Raw genomic sequence first — 25,074 nt, 5'->3', positions numbered from 1 at the left:
ATCTGTTTCTTTTCTTAAAACAACTTCAGTGAGTTTCACTGTATATAACATACAGTTCATCCATTTAAAGTTTACACTCAAGCATTTTTCAGTATATTCCTAGAGTTGTGCAGCCATCACCAGCCCTAGTTTTATAACATTTTCATCACTTGAGAGAGAGAGAGCCAGTACTCACTAGAAGTCTCTCCCTCTGCCCCACCCCTGCCTCCCAGCCCAAGTCTGCTCTCTGTGCCACGGTCTTGCCTGTTCTGGGCGTTTCATAGAAATGGGGTGCAATGTGTGGCTCTTTGTGTCTGGCTTCTTTCACCTTGGCGTAACGTCTCAAAGGCTCATCCATGTTGTAGCCTGCCTCTCCACTCCTCTTTATGACCTGTTAGTATTCTACTGCATGGATACGCTGCATTTGACTTACCATCGTCAGCTGATGGACATGAACTGCTGTTCCCACTGCTTCCCTGTCATGAAGGCTGCTGCTGTAAGTATTTGCACACAAGTGTTTGTGTAGACACGTGTTTTCCTTTCTCTTGGACAGAGCAGTGTGTTTTGATTGGAATGGCTTAGCCTTAGAAGAACTAGCAGACGTCTTTCCACAGTGATTGCACCGTTTTACATTCTCAGTAGTTTTATTTCACTTCGCAGTTGTGTTGCTTTTTGCCTCTGTGTTTTGAAGCTCTGTTAAGTTCATAAGCCCGGGGACCGTTGTGTCTTCCCAGCGAATAGATGCCTTCATTATTCTGAAGTGACCTCCTCCAACCTTGTGACGTATTTTGCCCTGAGATCTGTGTCTGCTGTTCATACTTGAACTTTCTTTGGACTCGTGTAGATCTTTCACTTGTAATCTGTTTGTATTCTTGTTTTTAAAGCAGTTTTGTAGGAAGGATACGTATGAGCTTTCCTTTTTTATCCAACTCTATAGTCTGCGTCCATTAGTTGGGGTGTTTAGGTTACTTGCTTGTGATATGATGATGATCCAGTTTGCTTAAATCCACCTCTCACTATTCCTTTTCCCTGTGACCTATGTGTTGCTTCCTCTTTTTTCTTATAATTCCATTTTATCCCCTTTGTTGACTTACTAACTGTTGGAGTTGATTTCTTCTGAGAGGATTTGTTCTGAGAGGAGGAGCGTGGTGGGGGCAAGAGGCGCAGAGTCACCATACAGATCCGTGTTGCCTTTTTATCTCCTCATGGGGGTTTATTTACTTTACTTCTAATGCATATTAACGGAGGTGAATACGTTCAGAATGAGTCCTCACCATTACAGCGTATATCCTTCCATGCTTCCATTGCAGTGTGCGCTTCTTCTATGTAGGGAGCGTGTTTGGTCTCTAGCTGCTGTGGGTTTCTGCCCTAATGCAGTCCCCGCCGGCATTAATCGCACCTGCGATGATGTAGCTTCACAGTTACTCACACACAGCAGCCCGGCAGAGGGTGAGTCGTGGGCCTTCGTCCACTTCCCGGACACCGGCGGGGCTGCTCACACAGCAGCAGGTGCTTGGGTCTGTCTGGACCCCAGGTTTTTGGATTCTGGATCAGTGCTACTCCGTGTGAGCGCTGAGCGTGTGGTTAGAGCAAAAGGGCGCAGTGACTTAACCTTCCTGTCGAGTTCCGATTCTCCTCTGTGCTCATTTGTTTTGTACTTTATAGTCTATGGCGGAGGTCCTGGCTAAGAAGGAGGAGTTGGCAGATCGCCTGGAAAAGGCCAACGAAGAAGCCATCGCCAGCGCCATCGCTGAGGAGGAGCAGCTGACCAGGGAGATAGAGGCGGAGGAGAACAACGACATCAACATCGAAACCGACAACGACAGCGACTTCTCTGTGAGCTTTGCAATTGTGACGTCGTTTCTTAGAGCGTTGTTCGGAAATGAAGTTCTCGGGGCCAAAAAGATCGGGAGTTCATCTAGTCCTGTTTAAAATTTAAAAATCATGATGTGGCTGGTATCATTTGATGATAGTAATATCATTATTGTTATTCGCTGAGTGACTTAGGTTTACGTAGAAAATAATACTAATTTTTTAAAGTATTTCGCTAAGTATTATCTTGTGCCGTGCAGTTGACAAGTTGAGCAGTGTTATGCACGTTTTGTAAATGAAGTGATTCGATCTCACAGAAAATAGAAACTCTGCACTACTTGTATTGAAATGTATAGAGATGGGAGGAATTGTCCTTTCTGAATTCTGCTAACCAAAAACGAGTCACACACTGCCTTGCAGTTACTGAGTGCTCAGCAGGTACTCTCGAGTTCTAGAGAGGTGTGCTTTGTGTATAACAGGTCAGTGTCTGTGTAGCAGCAGTATAAAATCAGTGTATTTCTTTTGAAATTTACTTCATTCGTCTCTGTTGTTAATGGCTAGTAGACGCAAAAATTCATAGTCTATGGCATTTTTAAAATTTATTGATTTATTTGAAAGGCAGTGTTAGAGAGGGAGGGAGGGAGGGAGGGAGGAAGGGAGGGAGGAGACAGAGAGAGAAAGAGAGAGAGAGAGAGATGCTCCATCCACTGGTTTATTCTTCAGGTGGCTGCAATGGCCTGGCAAAGGCCAGAAGCCAGGAACTCTATCCAGTCTCCCACATGGGTGCAGGGCCCAAGGAATTGGGCCATCCTCCACTGCTTTCCCAGGTGCATTAGCAGGGAGCTGGATTGGAAGTGGAGCAGCTGGGACTTGAACCGGGGCCTATACAGGATACTGGCATCACAGGCAGCAGCTTGCCCCATTAAGCCACAATATTAGCCCCATAGCTATGTTTCTTTAACTTGGCATTTGTATAGTTTTTTTCTGGTTTTGAACTATTGGTTAAATGAAGTAGATTAAGAGTAGATAGGAAAAGTTTATGTATAAGTAGATTTTTAGGATTATCATTGTGTTGAAAGATTTATTTTTCAATATCCCTTATGTTTTAGGCCAGCATGGGCAGTGGGAGTGTATCTTTCTGTGGTATGTCTATGGACTGGAACGATGTTCTTGCAGATTATGAAGGTATTTGTGTGTGTGTGTGTGTGTGTGTGTGTGATTTGGCCTGTAGGTACAGTGGGATAAAATAGATTATCTTGTTTTGTGGACTTTCTGTGTAACATAAATAATTCAAGAGGGAACGCTGTTGCCTTTCAACAGTCTGTTTACAAGTGTTGGTTTTATAGAACTCTGTGGTTTGACCCTAAGGATGGCTTTCTTCCTCTGAACAGCTCGTGAGTCTTGGCGCCAGAACACATCCTGGGGGGACATTGTGGAAGAGGAGCCTGCTAGACCCCCGGGACACGGGATTCACATGCACGAGAAGCTGTCCTCGCCGTCTCGTAAAAGGTCTGGCCTGTGCGCACCAGCCTGCCACATCTCGCGGGAGGGAGCGCAGCCACTCTTGACTGTTAAGCTGAGTTGCTGCCTGACCTTTTTAGCCACGTTACTCTAGGAAAGTTCCAGGTCCGTCAAAGAGTGACAGCGCTTTCCTGAAATGTTATGCCGAAGTTAGTGTAGTGTACTCAAAGAACTCTGAAGTTTAAAGAGCACTATTTTTGGCCTTACCATGCAAACATCTGTGTCTCTTGCCCATTTGTTTATATTACTAGGACAATTGCAGAATCTAAGAAGAAACACGAAGAAAAACAAATGAAAGCCCAGCAGCTGAGAGAAAAGTTACGCGAAGAAAAAACCTTAAAGCTTCAGAAATTGTTAGAGAGGGTGAGTTTTTCTCTTTTGGGGAATTACAGTAACCTTAAATTGGTGAACTTTATTTTTCTTGTCTGAGAGAAAGCTAAAAGAACCCTAAGGATTATATTTGTTATGCATTTCTACTGTTTCATTCCAGAAATCTAAGTGTTAAATAAAAAAATTTGTCATTCTCAAATTACCTAGTATTTGATATTTTACAGGATTGGCATGGATTATTGCAGCTGGGTTTTGTCCTTTGAAATTTTCTTTCTTTTTTTTTTTTTTTTGTAAGACATTTATTTATTTGAAAAGCAGAATGGGAGGGCAGGAGAGAGAAAGAAAGAACCATCTTCCTTCATTCATTCATTCCCCGAATGACCAGAACATATGGGTCTAGGCCAAGCTGAAGCTGAGAGCCAAGAACTCTGTCTGGGTCTCCCTCTGTGTAGCAGGGGCCAAAGTACTTGGGGCATCTTCTGCCTTCCTAGGCACGTTAGCAGGAAGCTGATTGGAAATGGAGAAGCCAGGACTGGAACCAGCACTCAGATATGAGATGTTGATGTCACTGGCAATAGCTTAATCTGCTGGACCACAACGCTGGCTACATCCTTTGCTGTTTTCATTGGAGGTTGTCCTTGGGGAACCTTGTCCAAAGTGTAGAATGACTGTAGGGCAGTTTTGATAATAATAATCTTGTTATTATCAGGATTTTGTTGTGAGCCTGTGGGCAGGCTCTTTCTGCTGCTACTAAGGGTATGCGCCTGTGGCTGATCCCCTAAGCTAGTGGGGTCTGAGCTACCACCTTGGCCTCCAGTTGTTATCATGTGTGCATATTGTGTGTATCATGTGTGCATAAAGTGTCAGCCCTGGATTCACGTGCGCACACGGCTCCCACTGCAACATGTGGGGCTGCAGCCGCACTCCAGAGCTGTGTGTATCATGTGTGCGTATCGTGTGTGTCATGTGTGCGTATCGTGTGTGTCATGTGTGCATATCGTGTCTGCCCTGGATTCATGTGTGCACACGGCTCCCACTATAACATGTGGGGCTGCAGCCGCACCCCAGAGCTGTGTGTATCATGTGTGCGTATTGTGTGTGTCATGTGTGCGTATCGTGTGTCATGGGTGTATCGTGTGTATCATGTGTGCGTATTGTGTGTGTCATGTGTGCATATTGTGTGTATCATGTGTGCGTATAGTGTGTATCGTGTGTATCATGTGTGCATATCATGTCAGCCCTGGATTCATGTGCGCACACGGCTCCCACTGTAACATGTGGGGCTGCAGCCGCACTCCAGAGCTGTATCATGTGTGCGTATCGTGTGTGTCATGTGTGCGTATCGTGTGTGTCATGTGTGTGTCATGTGTGTATCGTGTGTATCATGTGTGCGTATCGTGTCAGCCCTGGATTCATGTGTGTACACGGCTCCCACTGTAACATGTGGGGCTGCAGCCGCACTCCAGAGCTTTGTGTGTTGCATGGCCTCGTTTCCACTGCCATCTTCTTGTATGCTCCTACCATGTGTACTTGGACACAACACGGAGGCGTTGTTGATGATTCCAACAGCTCTCACAGCTGCTGCAAACACCCAGAAGCTTCGGGTCAGAGAACATGCAGTTACTGGCCTGGCGCAGCAGTGTGCTCCTGTGCGCTCCCCCGCTCCACGCCTGCTTCACCTCCTTCTCTAGGTGAGGCTTGCTGCTGATGGGCACCAATCTGTAAAATCTGGACAACATCACTGCTTCTTCACACGCACAGACAGCGATGTACAGGCACAGGAAGCATTGAGGAGACAGGAGAGCACCCAGGGAACACAGGAAGCTTCCCGTCAGCAGCCCACGGAAAGGCAGCCCTTAAGTAGCCCGACAAGGCGTTTACTATGAGTGCCCTGTAGAAGGCCTGTGGGCTGCAAGATAATCCCGTGAAAACTTTAATAGTATCAGGAAAACAATGCAGGAGCAAATAGATGTCTTAAGAAATGAAGAAAGAAGGCAGAAGGAAGTCTGGAGTTGAAGAACACAGTGGCTAAATGAAAAAGAAAATGCGATAGAGAACTTAAATAGCAGACTGTGTCGGTCACCAGAGCAAAGAATTGGAGAACTTGAAGGCAGGTCCTTTGTAATTATCCAGAATGAGGAGAAAAAAAGAGTGGAAAATAGTGAAGAAAGGTTATAGGACTATGGTTAAAGGTTATAGGACTATGGGAAACCTGCACCAGCAGATACACTACAGAAATTAGAGCAGGAAGGGAGAATGAAAATATCATTAAGTCTTTTTAAAGAACTAATAACTGAAATTCCCCAAATCTCCAGAGAATAGGAGATATCTAGTCCAGAGAACATAGAACCCAAATAAGTTTAAGATAAGTGAGTCTATACCACGGTTCTTTATAATTAAGCTGTCACAACTCAAAAAGAGAGATTTTGAGATCAGCGAGAGAAAAAGTGACTTGTCATACAGACAGGAACCTCCTTGTACACAAAGCTATCAATGAGTTTCTCAAGAAAAACCTTGCAGACCAGGAGACAATGGGGTGACGTGTTTAAAATACTGAAATGGCCAACCAAGAACACCTTACCCCACAAGGTTGTCCTTAAAAAGGAAGAGGAGATAAAACCTTTCTGAGATACCCAAAAATAGAGGGAATCTGTCACTACTAGAATCGCCTTAAAAGAAAGGCTTAATTTAGTTCTTAAAGTGGAGCCAGTAACAGGATAACTAGAAATATGAAGCCATATGAAGGTATATGTATATCACTTATGGAGGTAGATACATAGTCAAATATGCAGTAACATTCCACACTTACATGCGGAGTCTAAAAAAGTTCCATTCATAGAAGGAGAGAGTGGGATGGTGGTTACCAGAGACCAGGGGGAACAGGAAAGGGCTGATGTTGGGCAGAGAGTACAAGTTATGCGAGGTGCATGATTTCTGGAGATGTGAAGTACAGCATCATGACCACAGTTAACAACAGACACACACACACACACAGACAAAACGCTGTAGGAAAACTTGAGTTTATTCTTAGAAGTCAGAAGATCTTTTCATTAGAAACTGTGTTAATGTAATGTGACATAAACTTACTAATGAGGACAAGTGACAGGAATGATCATCAGTGTGAATGGGGCGCCAGTTGTGTTTGTGGGAGAGAGTTGGTTCTTGGAGCAGCGTGGGTACTGACCAGTGTGTGCTCATGGAGGGAACCTGGACTCTGGAGATGGCTAACCAGTTCTAATTGGATTTCACCACATTGTAAGCTGATATTCTCGGTCAGTTACTTTATTGCATTTCAGTTTCTTTATTTGTAAAGCGACAAGTATAATTACTCTCTTGTTGTGATGCTTGAATGAGGCAAGTCCCCAAAACAGCACAGAGCTAGGGAGAGTGCTGGTCAGCGTGCGGTCCGTCTCACCGTGGCTTTCACACTCCAGAATGGCCTGCCTGGTTTTCCTTGCTCTGGGTCCCGGATGAGGTTGCACCCAGGCTTTCTGTGAGGGCAGCAGTTAGCTGGGGCCAGAGGATCCGCTTCCAACCCTCCTTTGGTTATCTGCAGGCCCCAGCTCCTCTGTGACTGTCAAGTTGCAAACCTCAGGTCCTTGGAAGTAGGAGTCGTCATGACAGGGCTGCTAGTTCCCCCACAAAGTAGTCATGGAGAGAGGGTGAGGGAAGGAGCAAGAAACAGGAGATGGTGTGGAGGAGGAGAGAGAGAGACATTGAGCAAGAGCATTGATAGAATGGAAGCTACGGTCTTTTTTTTGTGAATTAATTAACTAAATTTGTTAAACAAATTTCATATGTATAGATTTAGGAACTTAGTGATACTTCCCACCCTACCCTACTCTCCCTCCTGCCCACGTGCCTACAGTTTCTCCTCCTTCGTCTCTTATCCCCTCCGTGAATTTTTACAGTGATCTGCTTTCAGTTTACTTTATACTCTATATAAGATTTACCCTACACTAAGTACAGAGTTCAACAGATAGTAAGCAGAAAAAACACGGTTCCTCAGCCGTAGAGACAAGGGCTGTAAACAGTCACTGAATCTCCACACTTGGTCTTGGCAAAAGGCTGCGAAGCAGTTTATTGAATTTCAAAATGTCAGTTTGGCTCCTATACATTACATTTTTTGGTACTCTATTAGTCACCACAGATCAGGGAAAACATACGGTACTTGTCTTTTTGAGACTGATTGATTTGACTAAGTATAATGGTTTTCAGGAGCATCCATTTTGTTACGAAAGACTATGTCATGCTTGTTTACAGCTGAGCAGTACTCCACATTATATATACATACGTGTGTGTGTGTATGTATCACTTTTAGTGATTTGTCTATGTTGAATCATCCCTGCATACCAGGGGGTCAATCCCATTTGGTCCGGGTGGGTGATCTTTTTGATGTGTTGTTAGATTCGATTAGCCATATTTTTGTTGAGAATTTTAGCGTCTGTGTTCATCAGGGATACTGGTCTGTAGTACTCTTTGTCTGTTTTTCTTTTTCTGAGTGATTCTCCTCGGAATGGTAGTAAAGTTTACTGGACTGGAAGAAAATTCTCATTTTCCTCTTTACCTGAATCTTAAGAATTCGCCATTTAGAATGAATAGGTATGAAGCGCAGCCCTCTTCTTGTGGGTTTCTACAAGAGGTAACATTTGACTTCATTTTCCATTTAAGAGAAGTTCTCTGACACAGCCGCATTTCCTCTCTTACTGTGTTTTTTTAATAAAAATAAAATTATGTATTTTCTCACAATATAATATGACCTCCAAGTATTCATGCAAACAAATTACAGACTATTAAAATTAGATGGGTCTTTAGAGGGCGTCTGGCTTAGTTTCCCATCCGTGCACATAGCTCCTTCAGGGAATTCTGGGAAATTCTTCCTGCCGTCTGCGTGATGCATTGCTGTTTCCAGTGCTGTTCTCCTAACTCGTGTGTGGTCCCGTCTGCTCACCACCGCACACCGTGAGGTCACAGGGCAGGTATCCTCTCCCATTTTACAGATGTGAAAGCTGAATGTAGGCGAGGCTAATGTTGTTTCCAGCATCAAAAGGTCGCAGATCCGCAGAGACAAGGTTTAAGGACCCGTCCTCTGGCTCTTAGCGCAGTGCTGTTTCGGCCGCGTACTGTTTCAGGTGGTTAATGTTTAGTTGTAGTTAACACTTGATTGAAATATTGTGTTTTTCCTGCTCGCATGGAGCCTGCTCCTGAATTTCACAAGTTGTCCTTAATAGGACTGATTCTCTTTGCTGGAACACAAAGCAAGTTCTTTTCTCTTTCACTTGATCCTGTTTTACGGAATTAAGGGCAGTTCTCACATCTGTAATCTGAAGGCAGAACCTGGTCTGTTCTTTCAGACAATGTTTCTCAAGGAAGCAATGTGCTTTTCTTTTCAGACATCTTTCCATTTTCTAGTCTGTATCATAAAATTATTTTTTTTAAAAAATTCTGTTTTGCAGACATTAAGGGTTTTTTAAAGGATAATAAATACAAATTAAGTGCATCTTAAATGTACTGATAGGATAACAGTGAATATTTCCATAGTCATGTCTAAAACCACTGTTGTAGGAGTGTTACAATATATTAGCTCCATCTTCAAAATAACCCTATGAGTTAGGTACTGATGTACCTTAGAGACAAGGAAAGTGAGATACAAGTTCAAAAACGGTTGCCCAGGGGCCAGCGCTGTGGCACAGGGAGTTAAGCCTCTTCCTGCAACTTCAGCACCCCGTATGGGCGCCAGTTCAAGTCCTGGCTGCTCCACTTCCAATCCAGCTCTCTGCTGTGGCCTGGGAAAGCAGTGGAAGGTGGCCCAAGTCCTTGGGCCCCTGCACCTGCATGGGAGACACAGAACAAGCTCTTGGCCCCTGGCTTGAGATTGTCTCTCCATCTCTGTGTCTGTAACTCTGCCTCTCAAATAAAGAAATCAATATTAAAAGAAAGAAAAAGCAGTTGCCCAGCTTATACAGCTAGTAAGTGGCCCAGACAGGCTGTGATCTCCAGTAGTCTGGTCTCATAGTCCGTGTCCTGGATCGTTAGTCATGCCCCTGCCTATCTGCCCAGGTTTATTCTTTATATTCCATGAACTGCTTACCTGTTTGTACTGTGTTAAATGACTGTGTGTGGAAATTCACGTTGCCATAATTCTGTGTACCTAGGAGAAGGACGTCCGGAAGTGGAAGGAAGAATTGCTGGATCAGCGCCGTAGAATGATGGAAGAGAAATTACTTCACGCTGAATTTAAACGTGAGGTGCAGTTGCAAGCAATTGTGAAAAAAGCACAAGAGGAAGAAGCAAAGGTATATTCTAGGTGCTTTGAACACTGCTTAGTGGCCCAAGTACCTTCTTCCATTGTTACAATAGCAGAGAGTAATGTTTATTAGGTGCTTCTTGTGTTCCAGAATAATGGAGTATTTGAATGAGCCATTGAGAATTCACTAGGTGCAGTATCCCACTTATCTTCAAGTGATCCCTTGACTCCTGAGTTATTTATTCTACAGCTTTGTTGACAGAACATGCAGCACATTTGTGAAGTATTGTATCTGACGAGTTTTGACGTGTATATATCCACCAAACTATTAGTACCATGTACGTAATAAACAGTTCCTTTCTGTAATTCCTTCCTTCCTCCAGGCTGTTAGCATGCAGTTGCTGATCTGCTTTCTGTCACTGGATGTTTGCATTTGCTACAGCCTTATATGAGGGGCCCCATACAGATCATGCTTTTCCTCTGGCTTCTCTCACTCAGCATAATCATTTGGAATCTCATCCATGCTGTTGCGTGTATTAGTAGCACCTTCCTTTTCATTGCTGAGAAATAAACTGGAGTAGAAATAACGTGATTTGCTAATCCAGTCACCTGTTGATGGACGTTTGCTTTCCTACCAGTTTTTCTTCTTTTGCACATACAGCGGCTGCGAACATTCGTGTACAAGAATCTGTGCAGATGTGTACTTTCATCTTTGTTTTATAAATACTGAGGAGAGGGCTGGCAGAGACTTAGGACATGCTCATGCGTAACTTTTTAAAAAGCGGGTTTCCAAACTGGTTAAACTGTTTTACTTTTCTGCTAGCAGTGAGTGATAGTTCTCCTTATACCAAATTCTGATTACTACTTGACACTGTTACATATTTTAATTTTGACCATTCCTTTTTAGTATGTGTATAGTGTCTATTTTTTTCCCCACAGTTTTTTTGTTGTGGTAAAAATATACAGCATAACATGTACTGTCTTAACCACTGTTACATGTGGAGGACAGTGGTGCTACATGACATTCATAATGTGCAACCGTCACCTCTGTGCACGTGCAGGACGCATCGTCACATGCGTCTGAAACTCTGCTCGTTAACCAGTCACTGCTCATTCACCCCTCCCCCCACCCCCTGCATCATACTTCCTCGTTCTGACTTTGGCGACTTTCGGTCGTCCATGTAAGTGGCATCCTATGGCGATTTGGGGGGGCTGACCGAGTGCATTCCTCAGTGTTCCAGCGAGTGCCGGAATCTCCTCCGTAGTGAGGGCTGAGTGAGGCTCCTGATCACGTGTGCTTTCATCCATCGTGAGGGCTCCAGTTGCTCCCACACTTAACTGTTGTGACTTAGCTGCTACAGACCCCGGTTTACAGATACCTCCTGAAGTCCTTACTTTGAGTTCTTTTGGATGTATTTCCGGAAGTGGATTGTTGGGTCGTATGTCCTGGTTTTAATGTTTGAGGTGCCACCATGCTGTTCTGCCCAAGGGTCACAGTTACCGCATGGCCCAAGTCTTGTCGTTCTCTGCTGCAGCCGTCCTCGTGTGTGTGTGTGGAGGGAATCTCACTGTAGTGCTGCTTTGCGTTTCCCTAGTGATTAGTACCACTGAGCATTTTTTCTTGTGCGTCTTGGCCATTTGTATATTTTCTTTGGAGAAATGTCTGTTCCAGTCTTTTGCCCTATTATGAATGCCATCGTTAGGGATGTTGACTATTAGGGATACTCTGTATATCTGGATATCAATCCTGTATCAGGTGTGTGATTTACGAAATATTTTCTCCCTGTCCGTCTCTTGCCTTTTTACTATCCATGAAATCCAGTTAACCTATTTTTTCCTCTGTTGCCTGCAATTTGATGTCAAATCCAAGGAATCATTGCCATTTCCAGTGTCCTGAAGCTTCTGCCGTAGGTTTTCTTCCAAGAGTGTTATTGCTTTTGGGGTTATTTTTAAGTTGTTGATCCATTTGCGTTACAATTTGTGTAAGGTGTTACTTAAGGGTTCAGCTTCATTCTTATGCATGTGGACACCCAGCTTTCCCATCACCATTTGTTGATGACTGTTCTTTCTCCCCCGTGAGTCATCTTGGCACATTTGTTAAGAATCATTTGATCGTATCTGTGAAGTTTTACTTAATGGTTCTCTGTTCTAGTCCCTAAATGTCCATTTTTATGCCCTTACCATATGTTTTACTTGTAAGTTTTGAAGTCAGTAAGTGTGACTCTTCCAATTTTGTTATTTTCCAAGATGGCTTTGGTAATTTGGAGTCCTTCGAGATTTCATACGACTTTCAGGATGGGGATTTGATAGGGATTGACTTGCATCTGTAGATTATGGTGATTGTTTATGACATTTCAGGAATGTTAAAGTTTTCCTATCCATGACCACATGGAGACTTTCTATTTATTTGTCCTCTTTAATTTTTTTTTAAAGATTTATTTACTTTGGGGCCAGCACTGTGGCACAGTGGGTTAAAGCCCTGGCCTGAAGCGCCGGCATCTCATATGGGTGCCAATTCTAGTCCTGGCTGCTCCTCTTCCAATCCAGCTCTGTGCTATGGCCTGGGAAAGCAGTAGAAGATGGCCCAAGTCCTTGGGCCCCTGCACACACGTGGGAGACCCAGAAGAAGCTCCTGGCTTCTGATCGGCGCCGCTCCAGCCATTGCGGCCATCTGGGGGAGTGATCCAGCAGATGGAAGACCTCTCTCTGTCTCTACCTCTCTCTGTAACTCTTTCGAATAAAGTAAATAAATTTTAAAGATTTATTTACTTTATTTGAAAGAGTAACACAGAGAGAGGAGAGGCAGAGATAGAGAGCGAGGTCTTCCATCTGCTGGTTCACTCCCCAATTGGCTGCAATGGCTGGAGCTGGGCTGATCCAAAGCCAGGAGCCAGGAGCTTCTTCGGGTCTCCCACGCGGGTGCAGGGGCCCAAGGACTTCTTTGCTAAGTCGCCTGCTGTCGTGCGCCTCTCTCTGTTACCTCCCCTCCCCTTGGAAGATGTGGCTGTGCTCGCTGCCACGGCTGCCTTAATTAATTCTTTATGGATGCATTTCCCGCTCTGTGCCCCTGGACGTGCCTTTGGAAACATTACTGGCTGTCACTACGCTTTAAAGCTTCTGCTCGGTCCCTTCGTAGGAACGCTGAGAGGCCCCTTTCTCTAGAAAACTTTGCTCTATTTTCTTGATTTTCCTCCTGCCCTCCTTTGGTTGTTGCTGGGTGTAACAGCTTTCGGTCCACTTGCTCTTCTCTTCCCAGATCACGACCGCCGCCCTCTGCAGCTCTGCTTGCTGTCTGGTCCCTGCGCCCGAGCCCCTGCCCACCCTGGCGGGGTCCCTGCGCCCAAGTCCTCGCCCACCCTGGCGGGGTCCCTGCGCCCAAGTCCTCGCCCACGCTGGCGGGGTCCCCGTGCCCGAGCCCCTGCCCACCCTGGCGGGGTCCCTGCGCCCAAGTCCTCACCCACCCTGGCGGGGTCCCTGCGCCCAAGTCCTCGCCCACGCTGGCGGGGTTCCTGTGCCCGAGTCCTCGCCCACACTGGTGGGGTCCCTGCGCCCAAGTCCTCGCCCACCCTGGCGGGGTCCCCGCGCCCGAGCCCCTGCCCACCCTGGCGGGGTCCCCGCGCCCGAGCCCCTGCCCACCCTGGTGGGGTCCCTGCGCCCGAGTCTTCGCCCACCCTGGCGGGGTCCCTGCGCCCGAGTCCTCGCCCACCTTGGCGGGGTCCCTGCGCCCAAGTCCTCGCCCACCGCTCACTCGCACCCTAGACTCGGGCTCTGGCCTGGTGCATGTGTCCAGTCAGAGTCGGCAGCCCGCCGTCCTCTTCACTCCAAACCGTCTTGCTTTTCCCGAAACCCTTTTCTTGGCTGAGGATTATGACTGGCCTCTTGTTAACGTAGCCTTGGGAAACTTGTATTCATTTAGTTCAATTCGCTGTGTTTTGCTGCCTTTTGTTTTCCTGCCACCGGCTAAGGCACAAGACGAGCGTCTGTTCTGACCTCCCAGGGCTGCGGAGTGCGGAACTCTGCGTCTTCCTTCCCAGTGCAGCTGCTGCGGTTGATTTTTGTCTTCCTCCTCAGTGTTTGCAGTTAGAATGTTTGCCTTTTGTGCCCGCTGCCTCCAAATTAATCTTTCTGAAGGGCTTTATTTGTTGTCGCTCAGTTTAAAATTTTTCAAGGACTTTACATTGTCTTGAGACCTTGGTAAGAATGCGTTACTCTTTCTTTAGTATTATTTTAGATACAGAACAGTGGCAATGTTATTATATAAGGCGTATTGCATTCTCATTTTAATGAATTCAAGCAATTTGGCTAAAGAAACCCAAAATGCCGTTCTCAGAAACAGTCACTGTTAGCATTGGGTAGCACTCTTCCAGACATTGGTGCGGAGCAGCTTCAGTATTGCATGAATAGATAATTTTATGAAGTAAAATTACATTATTTGATACTAAGTGGAACTAAAATCAAGACTTGTCCTTCTAAGAAAAAGTGAAGTGAAAATAAAATTGTAGGAAGGCCGGCGCCGCGGCTCACTAGGCTAATCCTCCGCCTTGCGGCGCCGGCACACCGGGTTCTAGTCCCGGTCGGGGTGCCGGATTCTGTCCCGGTTGCCCCTCTTCCAGGCCAGCTCTCTGCTGTGGCCAGGGAGTGCAGTGGAGGATGGCCCAAGTGCTTGGGCCCTGCACCCCATGGGAGACCAGGAGAAGCTCCTGGCTCCTGGCTTCAGATCAGCGCCGTGCGCCGGCTGCGGCGGCCATTGGAGGGTGAACCAACGGCAAAGGAAGACCTTTCTCTCTGTCTCTCTCACCGTCCACTCTGCCTGTTAAAAAAATAAATAAATAAAATAAAATAAAATTGTAGGAAGTATTGAGTTTGTAATAAATGTTTATCACAAGAGGGATGATTTCCCATAGACTTTTTAAGGTCATTGAAAATGCTGAAACATATTGAGAGTTTTGTGCTACATTTATCCAGCTCCGTTTCAGATTTTGACAAAACTGAGGGAATTCCCTGCCAACAGAGATGAGAGATATGCCACTCAGCCACTCAGGCTTCTGTCCACCTCCCTCATTACTATTTTATACTGTTAAAGCTTATCACATTCATGTTTGCTCTGTGACTGTAAGTTCCTTGGTTTAGTTTGCCGTGTGTGTGTGTGTGTGTGTGTGTGTGTGTAAATAATGTTGATAATTCTCCATTCATAAGTTATTCTGTATTTATCACCTAATTGACTGGATTTTATTAGGAAGTAATTTTTTTCAGGGAGAGCCCACGTTTGCTATTTTCCTTGAGTTTTGCCTGTTTCAGGCCTGTGGCCTTGCCCTCTGTCTTGTATCTTGCCTGGAAGCCAGGTTCGTGACTCAGAGTCTCTCTCCCTGTAGACAGGATTCTCTTGTCTCGTCGCGTTAACTTCCGTGGGGAAGCCACAGCCACATTCCCCTTTCTCTCCTTGTGGATGACTTGAATTCGCTGCTTGGAACTCCAACATTTTCTTGTTCTTCCCAAATGTTTTACAATTTAATTAGGATCTTGGTGTTGATTTCTCAGTCCATTTTTCATAAAATAAGATTTAGGGTTTTCAGTCTTTAATTTGTTCCTTTCTGGGAAAATTTATATTTTATATTGTAATTTGTTTCTTAGCCACACGGATATTACTTGTATTAGATAATACAAATTTGTTTTGAGTATTCAAGGCTTATTAGTTATCTGTTCTTTTTCATTTTAAGAATCTGTAAGGAGAATTAAGCTGGTAATTATAAAGTAAATTGAAAGTATGTCATCAAAAAATTAAATTAAGAGAGGGAAGATGGGAGGAAGGGTGTTCTTAAAGTTGTATGTATGAAATACATGAAATCTATTCTCTGTATGTAAATAATTTTCAAGATTTATTTATTTATCTGTAAGGCAGAGAAACAGAGAAGGAGAGAGAGAATCTTCCATCTGCTGGTTCATACTCTAAGTGGTTGCAACAGCTAGGGGTGGGCCAAGCTGAAACCAGGAGCCAGGAGCCAAGAGCTTCTTCCAGGTCTCCCACGTGGGTGCAGGGGCCCAAGGACTTGGACCATCCTCTGCTGCATGCCCAGCCGTATTAGCAGGGAGCTGGATTGGAAGTGGAGCAGCTGGGACTCAAATCGGCACCTATAAGGGATGCCAACACTGTGCCACAGAGCAGGCCTCTATGTAAATAAATTTAAAATTTAAAACATACTTTTATTACAAGATTTTTCTCTTAGTAATCTGGATTTTTTAGGGTCTTTATTCTATCCATGCCTTTTCTGATTTAGTTACTTTTGTGATAGTGTTACTTTTCTTCTCAGTTTATTTTCTTAGCACTCTCATCACCCTTTATCTTTATGTTGCTTTATTGCCTCCCTCCCCTTTAAATTTACATTACTGTTAAATTCAACATTACAAAGCTTGTCTAGGAAATTCTGTGTTGTTTCTGGGGTTATATTTTCTTCCAGACTGGTGTTTTTTTTTTTTTTCTTGAAAGATTCATTTATTTGGAAGGCAGAGTTAGATCGATCTTCCATCCAGTAGTTCACTCCCCAGATGGCTACAACAGCTGGAACTGGGCCTGTCTGAAGCTAGGAGCAAGGAGTTTCCTCTGGATCCCCAACATGGGGCAGGGGCCCAAGCACTTGGGCCATCTTCTGCTGCTTTCCCAGGGGCATTAGCAGGGAGCTGGATTGGAAGTGGAGCAGCTTGGACTTGAACTGGTGCCCCTATGGGATGACTGCACTACAGGCGGCGGCTTAACCCTCTAAACCACAGCACTGGCCCCTGGGTTTTGTTTTTTTTTTTTTACTTAACTTTTGCATACTCTTTTTGCCTTTGAATGTCACTCACTTTGCTAAGTGCACTAGGTCTCATTCTTTTTTCTTTCATCTTGATCATGCTTAACTGGTGTAGTCTGAATAAATTTTCCTGATCATATTTTTTGTCTTATACTGTCAGTACAGTTTGAAAGACGTTCATATGATTAATATACTTCACAAAGTACTTAGAAAAATGGCCATGGAGCATGGAGACTGGGAAAGCTCAGAACTGTATTCAGACTTCCTTGTCTGAAGTTTCAAAAATGCCTTGAGATTGGTTTTAATTCCAAACCAACGTGGATTCCTGGAGCTTATACTTCTGTGTTCACTCCGTTTCACTCCGCCCTTTTTCACCAAAGCGTGCCCCCCTCCGGCTTTCAAGAATGAAAGATCTGGTGCCGGCCTTGTGGTGTAGCAGGTCAACTGCCACCTGTGACGCTGGCATCCCATGTGGGCGCTGGTTCAAGTCCTGGCTGTTCGTCTTCTGATCCAGCTCCCTGCTAACGGCCTGGGAAAAGCAGAGGATGTTGGCCTCAGTGTTTGGGCCCCTGCCACCCCCAGAGACCTGGATGAAGGTGCTGGTTCCTGGATGTGAGCTGGCCCAGCCTTGTCCATTGAGGCCGTCTGGAGAGTGAAGCATGGGAGCTCTCTCTGTCTCTCCATGTCTGTAATTCTGACTTTCAAATACGTAGTAAATCTTTTTTTTTTTTAAGAGAGATCTGGGGCAGGCATGGAGCAGTGTGTGAAGATGACATGGATGCCCTGACCCCTGAAGCCCTTGCGACTCCGTTTCCAGCCCAGTTTCCTGGTGTTTTTTTTTTTTGTTTGTTTGTTTGTTTGTTTTTTTGACAGGCAGAGTGGACAGTGAGACAGAGAGACAGAGAGAAAGGTCTTCCTTTGCCGTTGGTTTACCCTCCAATGGCCGCCGTGGCTGGTGCGCTGCGGCCGGTGCACCACGCTGATCCGATGGCAGGAGCCAGGTGCTTCTCCTGGTCTCCCATGGGGTGCAGGGCCCAAGCACTTGGGCCAACCTCCACTGCACTCCCGGGCCACAGCTGGATCGGAAGAGGAGCAGCTGGGTCTCAAACCGGCGCCCACATGGGATGCCGGCGTTTCAGACCAGGGCGTTAACCTGTTGCGCCACAGTGCTGCCCCTCTGTGGGAGTCTTAAATTGTTCTTAAAGATATTTTCAGTGGCAGGTTTCTGAATCAGTTCTTTTTAAAAATATTTTTGCTTATGTAAAGGGAACACATTTCATGTATTTCATATGAGTATAGAGTTTAAGAGCATAATGCTAATTCCCACCCTCTCCTTCCTCCTTTCCTCTCTCCCACCCTCCCTTCTCCTCTCTTATTTTATTTTTTTTACAATGACATACTATTAATTTACTTTATAATCACAAGCTTAACCCTCCACTACATAAAGAATTCAACAAGTAGTAAGTAGAAAAGCCACCATTCCTCAAGAGTGTAGACAAGTCTACAAATAATAATCAAATCTCAAAATGTCAGTTTTGCTCATATACAGTCCATATTTTTGTGTTCTATATGTTAGTTACCATAAATCAGGGAAAACATATGATTCCTGTATTTTGGCCCTGGCTCATTTCACTAAAAGTAATGGTCTCCAGTTGTATGCATTTTGTGGCAAAAGAAAGGATTTCTTTTTGCTGATAGCTAAGTAGTACTCCATAGTGTATGTATCCCACAATTTCTCTGTCTAGTTATCAGGTGACGGACATATCTTAGCTAATTTGGGTTGAGCTATTTATGAACATGGTACAGATCACACATTGATATGCTGATTTCATTTCCTTTGGTTAAATTCCCAGGAGTGGCATAGTTGGGTCATATGGCAGGTGTATTTCACGTTTCTGAGGAATCCCCATACTGTCTGCCATAGTGATCGTGCTGGCTGGCTTTCCCACCAGCAGTGTGTTAGGATACCTTTTCTCCACATCATCTGCTTTTGCTGATTTTTGGGTGGCAGCCACTCTACGTGGGGCGAGGTGATGCCTCCCTGTGGTTTGTATCTGACAGTTCCCCGATGGTGGTGATCCTGAGTGTCTGTTCATGTGTCTCTTGGCCGTTTTTATTTCATTCTGTAAAAAATGCCTGTTCATATCCTAGTCCATGTCTTTGCAGAGTTGTTTGTTTTGTTGTTGTTGAGTTTCTTGAGCTCCGTATATATTTCAGATATCAATCCTTTATTAGATACATGGTTTGAAAGAATTTTCTTGGGGTCAGTGCTGTGGCATAGCAGGTAAAGCCACCCCTTGCAGTGCCAGCATCCCATATGGGTGCCAGTTTGAGTCCTGGCTGTCCTAATTCCAATCCAGTTCTCTGCTATGGCCTGGGAAAGCAGTGGAAGATGTCCCAAGTCCTTGGGCCCCTGCACCTGCATAGGTGACCCGGAAGAAGCTCCTGGCTTCAGATATGCACAGCCATCTGGGAAGTGAACCAGCAGATGAAAGATTCTCTCTCTCTTTTTTTTCTTTCTTTTGACAGGCAGAGTTAGACAATGAGAGAGAGAGAGAGACAGAGAGAAAGGTCTTCCTTCCGTTGGTTCACCCCCCAAATGGCTGCTATGGCCAGCGCGCTACGCCGATCTGAAGCCAGGAGCCAGGTGTTTATCTTAGTCTCCCATGCGGGTGTAGGGGCCCAAGCACTTGGGCCATCCTTCACTGCCTTCCCAGACCACAGCAGAGAGCTGGACTGGAAGAGGAGCAACTGGGACTAGAACCCGGTACCCATAAGCGATGCTGGCGCTGCAGGCAGAGAATTAACCAAGTGAGCCATGGTGCCAGCCCCTGTTTTGATTTTTGTTACCTGTGCTTCTGGGGTCTTACCCAGGAAGTCCTTGCTTATGATAATGTCTTACAGCGTCTCCTATGTTGTCCTGTAGTAATTTGATAATTTTAGATCTTAGGTTTAGATCCTTGAGCCAGTGTGAGTTGATTTTTGTATAGGGTGTTAGGCAGGGTTCTTTTTTCTTTTCTTTTTTTTTTTTTTTAAACATTCTGTTTATTCATTTGAGAGGTAGAATTATAGGCAGTGAGAGGGAAAGGAGACAAAGGTCTTCCCCCAACTGGCCCATTCTCCAAATGGCAGCGTCAGCTGGAGCTGTGCCAATCCAGTGCCAGGAGCCAGGACTTCTTCCGGGTCTCCCACGTGGGTACAGGGGCCCCAGCACGTGGGACATCTTCCACTGCTTTCCCAGGCCATAGCAGAGAGTTCTATTGGAAGAGGGGCAGCCGGGACTAGAAGCCCTTACAGGATGCCAGCGCCACAGTGGAGGATTAACCTGCTCTGCAGCAGGTCTGGTCTTGTTTCATACTTGTGCATGCAGAAGTCCAGCTGAACTCTTTGTTGAAGAAATGGTCATTTCTCCAGGGAATGATTTTACCTTGTTTGTCAATGATCGGTTGATTGCAGCTGTGTGGAGTGACCTCTGGGGTCTCTGTTCTGTTCCATTGCTCTCTGTGTCTATTCTTGTGCCAGTAAAGGGCTATTTTGGTTATAACTGCCCTGTAATATGTCTTGGAATCTGGTATTGTGATGCCTCCAGCTTTATTTTTATGCTTTAGCTACTCGGGGTCTCTTGTAATCGCATTTGAATTTTAAGGTCATTTTTTCCAGATCTGAGAAGAACATCTTTTGTTCTTTTGACTGGGATCAGATTGAATCTTTAAATTGCTTTGGGTAGTACAGACATTTTAATGATATTAATCCTTCCAGTTTTTGAACATGGAAGATTTTTTTTTTTGAGTGCCTTTTATTTCTTCCCTTAATGTTTTGTAATTTTCATTGTAGAGATCTTTTTTATTTTTTAAATTTATTTATTTATTTGAAAGTCAGAGTTACACAGAGAGGAGAGGCAGAGGGAGAGAGAGGTCTTCCATCTGCTGGTTCACTCCCCAAATGGCCCCAACTGCTGGAGCTGCGCTGATCCGAAGCCAGGAGTTTCTTCTGGGTCTCCCACGCAGGTGCAGGGGCCCAAAGACTTGGGCCGTCTTCTACTGCTTTCCCAGGCCATAGCAGAGAGCTGAATTGGAAGTGGAGTGGCCGGGTCTTGAACCGACGCCATATGGGATGCTGGCACTGCAGGCCAGGGCGTTAACCCGCTGTGCCACAGCGCCAGCCCCATTGTAGAGATCTGTCATATGCTTTCTTAAATTTGTCCCAAGGTATTTAAGTTTTTTGTAGCTATTGTGAATGGGGCTGATCTTGCAAGTTCTTTCTCAGCCATGGCGCTGCTTGTATAAACACATGCTATTGATTTTTGTGTATTCATTGCATCTCTTAGTGTAGTCTTTGTGTTCCCCCAATGAGTTGGATTCTGTCATCTGTAAACAGGGATCGTTTGGCTTCCTCCTTTCCCGTTTATATCCCTGTGATTTCTTTTTCTTGCCTAGTGGTGAGAGTGGGTGTCCTTGTCTGGTTTCAGATCTTAGTGGAAATGCTTCCAACTTTTCTCCATTCAATATGTTGTTGGCTGTGGGTTTGTCATAGATTGCCTTGATTGTGTTGAGATATGTTCCTTCTATATCCAATTTGCATAAGGTTTTTTTTAATCTTGAAAGGATATTGTATTTTATCGAATGCTTTCTCTGCATGTGTTGAGATAATCATATGGTTTTTATTCTTCAATTTTTTAAAAAAGATTTATTTATTTGCAAGAGTTACAGAAAAAGAGAGGAAGAGAGATCTTTCATCTACTATCTAACTCCTCAGGTGGCTATAATGGCTGGTGCTGGGCCAGGCTGAAGCCAGGAGCTTCATCCAGGTCTCCTGCCTGGGTGCAAGGGCCCAAGGACTTGAGCCATCATCCACTGCTTTCCAAGCGCATTAGCAGGGAGCTGGGTCAAACATGGAACAGCTGGAACTCAAACTGGTGCCCATATAGGATCTTGGCATTGTAGGCAGAAGCTTAACTCATTATGCCACAACATTGGCCCCTATTCTTTGATTTGTTAATGTGATGTGTCACATTTATTGATTTGCGTATGTTGAACCATCCCTGCATACCATGGGTAGATCCCATTTGGTTGGGGTGGGTGATCTTTTTGATGTGTTATTGGATTCACTTAGCTGTATTTTTGTTGAGAATTTTTGCATCTATGTTCATCAGGGATATTGTTCTATAGTTCTCTTTCTTTGTTGTATTTTTTTTCCTGGTTTTCGCATTAAGGTAATACTGGCCTCATAGAAGGAGTTTGGGAGGATTCCCTCCCCTGAATTGTTTTGAATAGTTTGAGAGTTGGATTTAGTTTTTCTTTAAAAGTTTGGTAGAATTCAGCAGTGAAGCCATCTGGTCTAAACCAGTTCTCAAAAAGATGTACAGATTTGATAAGTCCATGGGATTATTATCTGTTTTGAGGTAAGTTTTGAAGGAAGTAAACCCCATAATTCATTCTTTTTATTAATGTTCTGTGCTTTGCCATGAGATAGTACTATTATGTAGACTCTTGTTAAATTTCTTATTTTTGTGATATGTTCTGGAATTAGCTTGATTTGAATGAATCTCATTTGGCTTTTATTGAAGGTTAATGAAATTGCCTTTATAAACACCCTCGAAGCCCAGAATAAGCGCCATGATGTTTTATCAAAACTGAAGGAATATGAGCAGAGGCTGAATGAGCTCCAGGAAGAGCGTCAGAGGAGACAGGAGGAGAAGCAAGCCCGCGACGAAGCTGTGCAGGTGGGTTAATTCTGCAAACCTTTGGATGCACCTGTCGTGTCTTAGGCTCTGGGCGAGGCGCTCGTAATACAGAAAGTAGAAGGAAGTCAGAGCCTTGGTCTGCAGATAGCTGTCACTGAAAGAATCTCTCATTTCAGCTGCTGAAGGCTCCAGCTGCTGTGGGCTATCTGTTCCTTTCTAATTGGGTTGGAAAATAATGTGCTCCCCTCCTCCCAATAAAAGTAGATTTTTTTTTTTTTTAATTTTTTGACAGGCAGAGTGGACAGTGAGAGAGAGAGACAGAGAGAAAGGTCTTCCTTTGCCGTTGGTTCACCCTCCAATGGCCGCCGCGGCCAGTGCACCACGCTGATCGATGGCAGGAGCCAGGATCCAGGTGCTTTTCCTGGTCTCCCATGGGGTGCAGGGCCCAAGCACCTGGGCCATCCTCCACTGCACTCCGTGACCACAGCAGAGAGCTGGCCTGGAAGAGGGGCAACCGGGACAGAATCCGGTGCCCCGACCGGGACTAGAACCCGGTGTGCCAGCGCCGCTAGGCGGAGGATTAGCCTAGTGAGCCGCGGCGCCGGCCAAAAGTAGATTTTTTTTTTAAGGAGTACGTATGGCCTTAAAGAACTAGGCAGTCTTTATGCTTATGATAAATGACACTTGTCATTTAGTGTACAGTGTCATTGAGGACCTATTTAGTTTTCAAACCTTCAGTTAGCTACCCTTTCCATGATGGGAAGAAAGGTGAGGACCTAACCTGTTTTACTGTTGAGAGTCTAGTTGAGGACTTCCCTAGGGAGACGCTTTGGGACCTGACATTTCTGGAGTAAGGAACGAATCTGCAATCCTAAGTGTCCATGCAGACGATACATTGTGAGTAATGTTTGTGCATTCATTCAGTGATCACTTTATTGAGTTACTTCAGGCACACTTTGTGCTAAGGCGAAGGCTATGGAAAATAAGTGTCCTTGTCATTGAGGAGACTTGTATGAGAATACTTCAAAAAATTTGTGGAAAAATTGAATTAAAAATATGAGTTTGTTTTGATGCAAAAGATACTTTAAATCCATGCATAGCTTTTTTTAAAAAAGAGATTTTATTTATTTATTTGAGAGTTAGAATTATAGACAGTGAGAGGGAGAAACAGAGAGAAAACTCTTCCTTCAGTTGGTTCACTCCCCAGATGGCCTCAAGGTTTGGAGCTGCGCCAATCTGAAGCCAGGAGCCAGGTGCTTCTTCCCAGTCTCCCACGTGGGTGCAGGGGCCCAAGCACTTGGGCCATCCTCCACTGCTTTCCCAGGCCATAGCAGAGAGCTGGATTGGAAGAGGGGCAGCCGGGACTCGAACTGGCACCCATATGGGATGCCGGTGCCGCAGGCAGAGGATTAACCTACTGCACCACAGCCAGCGCTGGCCCTATGCATAGCTTTTTGATAATACACTTTTTCCATGTAGTGTTAAAAATATTTATCCCCAAGTAATCTCATACTTTTAATTCCATTTTCCATAAACGTTTGGTGCTCCCTATGCATAAGAAACCCTAACCCACTGGACTAAACGTCACAGTAAAGGGTTTCTGTAGGCTAAGACCACTGGACTTTGGATCGGACAGAGCACATGAGAAAGTCAGGCAAGTTTCCCGGAGGAGCTGGTTCCTTAGCTGAGTTCTTAGGAATGAGACAGGAGCAGATGGTGCGTCGTGTGAGGAGACCGGGCTCCCTGAGGGACACCGCGGGCAACAGTGCGTGTGGTCATGTTCAATGCCAGGGACGTTGCTAACATTTCATGCTTCTTTCTCCCACTGGTAGGAAACCAAGATATAAATGCATTTTTAGGTTTATTATTCTTTACTATTTGTGAACATTAGCAGGCATTCGCATATATATCCCCAGTATCTCTTTGGTCCCAGTGTCTTATTTTATTTATTTATTTTAAAGGCAGAGTGACATAGAGAATGGGAGAGACAGAGACACAGCAGTCTTCGGCTTCGGGTTCACTGCCCAAATGCCCACCACAGCAGTACCAGGAGCCAGGAGCTCCATCTGGGTCTCCCACGTGGGTGCAGGAGCCCAAGGACTTGGGCCGACTTTGATGCCTCCCAGGTGCAGTAGCGCAAACCTGAATCAGAAGGGCAGAGTATCCAAGGTTTGAACCAGGCACTCCGATACGAGATGTGGTGTCCCAAGCAATGGCTTAAGTCACTGCACCACAATGCCCATCCCTGGTGTCTCATTTTAGTGAGTGCCAAGCTAACTTCAACTTAAGTTGTTCAAACATACAGAAGGCTGCTGTTAAAGAAACTAGCTTGTCCTCCCTAAGAAACAGCAGAATTGGTCATTTTCATCATTTATAAATTTTATAAATTAGTTCTCTGTTAATACATATATTAAGAGAGTAAGTCAGATATTCTGAATTTGAGTTCTCTCCAGCTGTTATTGTATTTCTCTACAGCAGAATCATTTTATACAAATCATGATGCTTTGTGAGCTGTGCTAGTTCTCAGCAACCCCTACACATTAATAATTCGGAGATAAATCAATGACCCTTGCCATCTTGGTAAATCATAAATTACAGTTTAATATGAAAGTGTCTGTAGTCAAGGAATGTGCAGGAGGCACCAAAGCAGAGGGAATAAGTGCTCTGCTGGGAGGAGAACGTTAGGGGTCTCCGAAACAGTGGCTTTCTCTTTT

At 44.9% G+C, this 25,074-nt stretch overlaps 1 protein-coding gene across 7 annotated transcripts in view; it reads left to right on the top strand.

The window, feature by feature from the left end:
* The window catches only part of SCAPER (S-phase cyclin A associated protein in the ER), a 439,677-nt gene that overhangs the window by 137,215 nt on the left and 277,388 nt on the right, over window positions 1-25,074 (top strand). For all 7 annotated transcript variants that reach the window (XM_070054635.1, XM_051834595.2, XM_070054632.1 and 4 more), the window contains 6 exons: window positions 1,645-1,815; window positions 2,901-2,976; window positions 3,183-3,300; window positions 3,564-3,675; window positions 9,798-9,938; window positions 22,244-22,399. In XM_070054635.1, the coding sequence (XP_069910736.1) occupies window positions 1,645-1,815; window positions 2,901-2,976; window positions 3,183-3,300; window positions 3,564-3,675; window positions 9,798-9,938; window positions 22,244-22,399 (774 nt within the window). The remainder of the gene's footprint in view (window positions 1-1,644; window positions 1,816-2,900; window positions 2,977-3,182; window positions 3,301-3,563; window positions 3,676-9,797; window positions 9,939-22,243; window positions 22,400-25,074) is intronic.

This window comes from Oryctolagus cuniculus, chromosome 12 (genome assembly GCF_964237555.1).
Source record: "Oryctolagus cuniculus chromosome 12, mOryCun1.1, whole genome shotgun sequence".
NCBI classification, from domain to species: Eukaryota; Metazoa; Chordata; class Mammalia; order Lagomorpha; family Leporidae; genus Oryctolagus; species Oryctolagus cuniculus.
Note: the sequence above shows the minus strand (reverse complement) of the source record. Positions and strands in the feature narration are given on the sequence as shown.